Below are 6,186 nucleotides of genomic sequence, written 5' to 3' on the forward strand. Positions count from 1 at the left end.
GGAAAAGAAAGACAAAGCAGTCCTGGCCCAGGAACTGGTGGGACCCATCTCCACCTGAATTTCACTAAACTTCACTAAAATCTTTTGACCACTTGGGGTTCTCACAAACCTCTCCAATGTTTTGCCATCACCCTACACAAGAAAATATTCTTTAGGAGGGTGTTACATCCTGCTCTGGGAGGTCACAATCCAGCAAGGCTAGATTTTTGTTTCAAGTCACCACTGCTTCTGTGCCTGGTGGAGCTGTCCTGCACTCCCATGCTGGCACAGCAGCCACGGGTGGGTTTTTCAGTGGCTGCCCCCGAACTGGACCGGGTCTGCATGTCACAGCTGGAGCTGAGCATGGACAGGGGCCTGCAAGAAAAAGCTTCTGGGTCTTTCCCAGGTGACAGGCCTTCTGTTTTTCCATGATGCTACAGCAAAAAGAGACTACACAATTAATCCTTGCTACTATATGATGTGTACTTGTCCTTGTTTTGCACTGTACTGTCCTCTGTTACAGTATTCATGTGCCCATAAAAACATCTACCAAAACCTTTTCTGTTGTTACCCTCATTGGTCAGGAAGCTCCAGATCCACCACCTAAAAGGTAACCTGAAGGTTATGTTTTATAATCCCCTCTGTAACCTCACCCTGCCCTAGGGATGCCCCCACCTGCTGCACAGCTTTGACTTTGCCTGCTGAGGAAAAGTCTGTGGAGTAAAACCTTGCAAGATAAGAAATACAAAGGTAGACTTAGGGTTCCTGAGACACATGTCATTAACAGTTCAAAGATTCAAGAGCAGCTGCAGTTCAAAGATTCAACTCAGCTGCAAGAAGGATGGGCTCCAGGGATCAATCTCCTCCCTACCAACATCTGCTCAGTCAGCAAAGGCTTTTCAAACATTTTATCAGGGTGGTGAGCAAATTAATGCTTAGCTAGAATTTAATAAGTTACTAGGCTGCTTTTGCACATTTGCCAGTAAGTCTTTATTGTATACATTTAATGTATGTTTACAGGATGATTTTTATTTTGGGCACTGCTAACATTGCCAAAACAATGTAACCCAAAGAGAATCAGCAGAGCAACTTTTGATGAGGGAAAACAATACTTACCGACTTGCCAGAAGTTTTTCCACCTGTGGAAGGAAAAAAAACCAAAATACAAGTTAATAGCAATAAGTAATGCTCCCTTAAATCCAATGGAAGATTCAAAAAAGGTTCAACTCTAGATAAAGAATGAAATATAAACACAGTACTGGTCAGGGTGAGTAAATTTTCAGTTTATTAAAGGGAGACTTTTCATAGTTATTAGGCAAAACTCCACTTGACAGCCTTTGGTTTTTCAGAGTATGCATAAACTCATACACTCCCAGGAGAAGCTCAAAAGGACTGACGAGGCAAAGCATCCCATGGCTGCTCACCACACATCGTTCAAGGGCTGGTAAACCAGCCACCCACAGATGATGAGTCCTGTAACAACTCACTCTTGGGGCTGTTACCTTAAAGGCAAGTCAAGATTAAAGAATAGGCTCCAGATGCCCTGCCAGGGATGGAGGTCAAGTCCTGAAAAGGGACTTGCAGAGGACCGAATATAAAGCCCCAACTGAGTGATCCACTTCAGCAGGCACTCCCATAACCTGAACCCTTAAGCAGGGAAGACCTGGAAGCACAGGGGGTTCCCACTGAGGGCAGCAAGAGCAGACAGCTGCTTGCAGCCCTGAAGTCACTTCCAGCTGCTCTTGGCAGGCCTTCTACCCCTGGCAGCACTCCAAGTAGAGCCCTGCAGGGCTTCCCCAGCTCAGGAGACAGGCTTGAAGGCTGAGCTTTCACTGTGTCAGATAAAGGCCCCGTGCCCACATAGTGAATGCACACACTTTCCATAAAACCACATGAGCAAGCTCATTATCATTAAGATAAGACCAAGTACAAGATGTGAACTTTCAAATCCCTGCTTGTAAATCAAGTCAGGCCATAATACAGCTTATAATACATAAGAAAATCTGTTAGTGAAAATCATTATTTAGTCCATAGTCCACAACAGATGAAAACAGCTGACAGCAACACTATAGTGTTTGACACAATATTAAAACAAGTAAATCTTCAGAAATCACTGAAACAGATTATTCCAATTCTTTCCTTCACTGCTGTGGACAAGTACCTTCAACAAGGAGATAGTATCATCACTATGCAGGGGATTCAAGAATGTATTTTCCTAGAGAGCAAGCAACACTCTGAAAGTGCTAACCCACCCAGTTCAGGGCACATGTGGCGACACGAGTTATTGAAGTTATTGGCAATGTCCCTTCCACAACCCACCAAAGATACACTGAAGGATACCAAGGTGTCAGCAGTAGCCCATCTGTATATCAGTTCCTTGGCTATCTCCACTTGTTGGCCTTTCCAGCACATGTGCATCACACTGCCAGTTTTTTATAACATGCACAGAGAAAAACAGTTTGGGCAGCTCACTTCTGACTATTAGCTAAGCCTCGGGCAAAAAATATTTAGGATCAGGTTGTTTGTCGGGTCTGAGGTTTTTTCTGCTTTCCTGATGGCAAAAGTACCACCTCAGCAAGAAACCTTACCCAGAGGACATCACAGAGGCAATTTTTTTCCAGACAACATAATCTGACTTCAATGTGTAAGAGACACAATTCTTTCTAAACATTTTGACTTCACCCCTCTATTCTCATTTGGCAGAGAGGGTTGGGGAAACTCCAGAGAGCATTAAAGCCAACCTTTCAACACAGGCACCTAAGCTGAGGACTCCACTGTCAGGCAGCTTCAGGGTCTGGCCTACAAAGCACAGAGCACCCACCATCTTGCATGGCAAATCTGAAGTTTGTTAGTGGCATGTTGGAGCACTCCCTCTTTGGGGCAACCTTCAGCCTCTTTTCTTCTTGCCCCACAAAACTGCTCATTTTCATAAGACCGAAATACCAAAGGGATCCACATTTTTCAATACAAAGGTCTAAACACTGGTGTGCTTTGTATCCCCTTATGACATTTAATAGTTTTAAGACATGTAAAGTCAACAACCACTCAGTTCTTGGCTTCAGCACCACATCTAAAAAATGATCACTGTGTCACTCTCTCCATCCCAACCCTGCAGGCCAGGTGGGGCAGCCTTACAGCTACAGCCCCCTCCCACCAGGGTGGTTCCTTCCCTGCAGTCACAGAGATGCAGTGGATGCTGCAGCTCTTGCAGCTCACACTCCGTGACACAAGATGGGAGCACACTGCCTCGCTCTGTGCAGCCATCACAGCATCTGTGCCTGGATGAAATGCTTCCTGTCCGTGGCCACAATCAATCTGTACACACCCATACTGTCACCTAGGATGTTTCTGCCTCCAGAGCAAGCCTACAGTCCTGACACCTGACTTGGGGCACAGACAAGCCCATTGCCTCTGCTCCCTGGAGCAGCCCTACAGCACCTTCCCAAGGATGCTGCTACCACCAGGACATCTCCCTCCAGGACTCCCTGCTTCACACCTTGCTACTCCAGAAAAACACCCACACAGAAACTACCCAAGCAAATCCATAAAGCAACAAGCCTGATAGTAAACGGGCAGACACAGCTGCACCCCAATTCTTTCTCTTCAGAGTACTAGCTCCATTTTTCTGGCGGTCTGCCCAAGCCAGCAAGACCCCTGGCAGCACCACTGACATGTCCTGCCTGCTCATCACTATGGTTGCTTGTCCCCAGAACACAGATTTGCTTGCTCAAGATGCAATGGCACTTTCTTGGGTTCATTTATTGGGGAGAGTGGAGGGTGGGAATTTCAGGTTCCTTCCCTGTGTGAGACAAGGTTTCTGCAGCCCAGGAACCGCTTGCTGTGAGAGACACCGATGTACTCAGACACTGCAGGACCAACAGTCCAACAAAAGGCAATGGAGACATACACCACAAAAAATTAGGTTTGTACCTCTACTACTCACTGTTCCAGTTTAGACAGGAAAAAAATCTTTAGAATTAATTAGATAGATGGATTCTGTCCTTGTCTGATATCTTCCAGCTATGTATCTATGTATTTAAAAAACACTAGGTCAACCCAAGGCAAATACTCCCAATGAAAAAGCATTAGATAACACCTGCAAGGAACACCACATTTAACTTGTGCTCAGATCTCAAGCTCCACATGCCTTAGAAGTGTAGTGTAGGATAAACCTTACTGGCCGGGGCTCAGCTCTCAGAGCTTACAGAGACCGAGGCACCATCTTTCGGCTCTCACTCGGCTTTCAAGGCAGAGTTGTATAAACCAGGATACAGCGTTTGCAGAGGGAGAGCTGCCCCGGAGGAAGAGGGAGAGGAGAGACTCAAGAGTAGCCGGGGACTTCCCCAGACCGACACCGAGCAGCAGAACCAGCCCTGGGCGGGCGAGACCCTTGGCCACGCTGTCAGCTCGCAGCCCGGCACGGTCACCCGGCTCGCAGGGAAGCGGCTGGAGGGATGCTCATCCCGGGCCGGCATCCCTCCCGCGGGCCGGGCACCGCCACCCCGCCAGCCGCTCCGGCTGCCCCATCCCGCACCGCCACACCTACCCATGTCGCCGGCGCGGTCCCGCCGGAGCGCTCGGGGCCGAAAGGCAGCAGGAAGGCAGGGAAAGAGGGAAGGAAGCTGCCGGGGGCGGACGGGTTTTAAGGGCGGCGGCGGGGCCCCGCCTGGCCCCGGGTGCTGCGGGGCGGCGCCGCGCAGGTGTCGGGGCGGGGAGCGGCGCGCTCTGGCCCGGGAGCCGGCCCGGGGCTCACCTGCCCTTCAGCCGCCGCCACGGCCCCGCGCCCGAGCGCAGCGCTCCGGGCAGCCCCAGCGCTCCTCCCTGCCGCCCGCTCCCCGTACGCCTGCCAAACGAGGGCTCCCACCCGCTGCTCGGGGCTGCTCGCTTCGCTCTCCGGCCGCCAGCAAGCACCGAGACAGCGCCGGCAGCTGAACCGAGCGCCCCGCAGCGCTGCCAGCTCCACGTTGTCCCTTCGATGTCAACGCCGCGAGGGGAAACTTAGTAAGCAAGTAAGTGAAATACACGCTGTGTGGAGAGCAGCCTTCTGCCTCGTTCCCTCCTCTCGAGACAAGGAAACTGATCTCCTGGACTACTGCTAGCACCGCTTTCTAATGATCTCTGACCTGGGGCTCCTGTGGACAGATGCTTCTGAGAAGCTGCCCAGAGAAGATGTGGATGCATCCCTGGAAGTGTTCAAGGCCAGGCTGAATGGGGCTTGGAGCAACCTGGTCCAGTGGAAGGTGTCCCTGCCCAAAGCAGGGTATTGGAACTGGAAGAACTTTAAGTTCTTCCAACCCATCCTGTGAGTCTATGTTTCTGTGACCCACTTTGTTCATCTCTTGGTCAGTCCACAGCAGATGTCTGTCCCGTGTGCCATTTGTGCCACAAGCCATAGGGAAAGCTGGGAGAATGCACATCAATACAGCATGCTGCACGTTTCATGCACGCACCACGGCATGAGCCATGTACATGGAATAAATGGATGAGAAGTTTAGCATGAGCAGGAGAGCCAGAGTGCAAGGCTGGCAAGAAGAATAGCTAGGGGAAGCTACATCTTACTAAGGCTTGAATGGACTCAGGATGCAGAAACAGTAAAATACTAGCAGACATTACCAAAAAGAAAAATTTTCTGAAAGAAGAAGAAGCTCCTTCTTTGAGGCTTGAAGATACAGTGGTACGCTCTAGTTGATGCAACCAATCCAATGGCATTTTCTATGGCATGCACTTAATAATTACCTGGCTGCTGAGCAGGTTCATTTTGTCTTGGGTACAAATCAAACAAGCATTGCAATGCATTGCAATTTGGAATATCTACAGTCAGCACTTCAACTGCTAAAGGCTGCTCTGATTTGTGATACAGAGCTACAGCTGATCCTGGATTTCTTGAATTGTATCTAGATGGGCGTAATCTACTCCAAGGAGCTCTAACCTCTTAGCAGTTACCTGTACCCTTGACTGTAAAAATTAGTGAATAAATTCTTAAGATAAAACATGAGTAGGTGGTTATAGCTATATTTATAGCAAGTTCTCCAGTAAGAAACATAAATCTTGCTGTATAAGCTCCACTGACACAGCTGATGCTAGTCATGTATCACTTCTCAGTGGGATCTACATATATGGCCACACAGCACAGGCAGTGTTGTGTTTCTCTATTATGGTTACTCCAGCAAAACAAGCAATCTCTAATGCAGCAAAGAATGCTGAAAC

At 48.9% G+C, this 6,186-nt stretch overlaps 1 protein-coding gene across 1 annotated transcript in view; it reads right to left on the bottom strand.

The window, feature by feature from the left end:
• Window positions 1–4,617, bottom strand: part of LOC119709569 (solute carrier family 15 member 1-like) — a 28,122-nt gene extending 23,505 nt beyond the window's left edge. The window contains exons 1-2 of the mRNA XM_038157511.1: window positions 4,526–4,617; window positions 1,096–1,118 (exon numbers count right to left, since the gene is read on the bottom strand). Coding sequence (XP_038013439.1) covers window positions 1,096–1,118; window positions 4,526–4,529 — 27 coding nt within the window. The 5' untranslated portion in view covers window positions 4,530–4,617. The remainder of the gene's footprint in view (window positions 1–1,095; window positions 1,119–4,525) is intronic.
• Window positions 4,618–6,186: the final 1,569 nt, after the last annotated feature.

This window comes from Motacilla alba, chromosome 1 (assembly GCF_015832195.1).
Source record: "Motacilla alba alba isolate MOTALB_02 chromosome 1, Motacilla_alba_V1.0_pri, whole genome shotgun sequence".
NCBI lineage: Eukaryota > Metazoa > Chordata > Aves > Passeriformes > Motacillidae > Motacilla > Motacilla alba.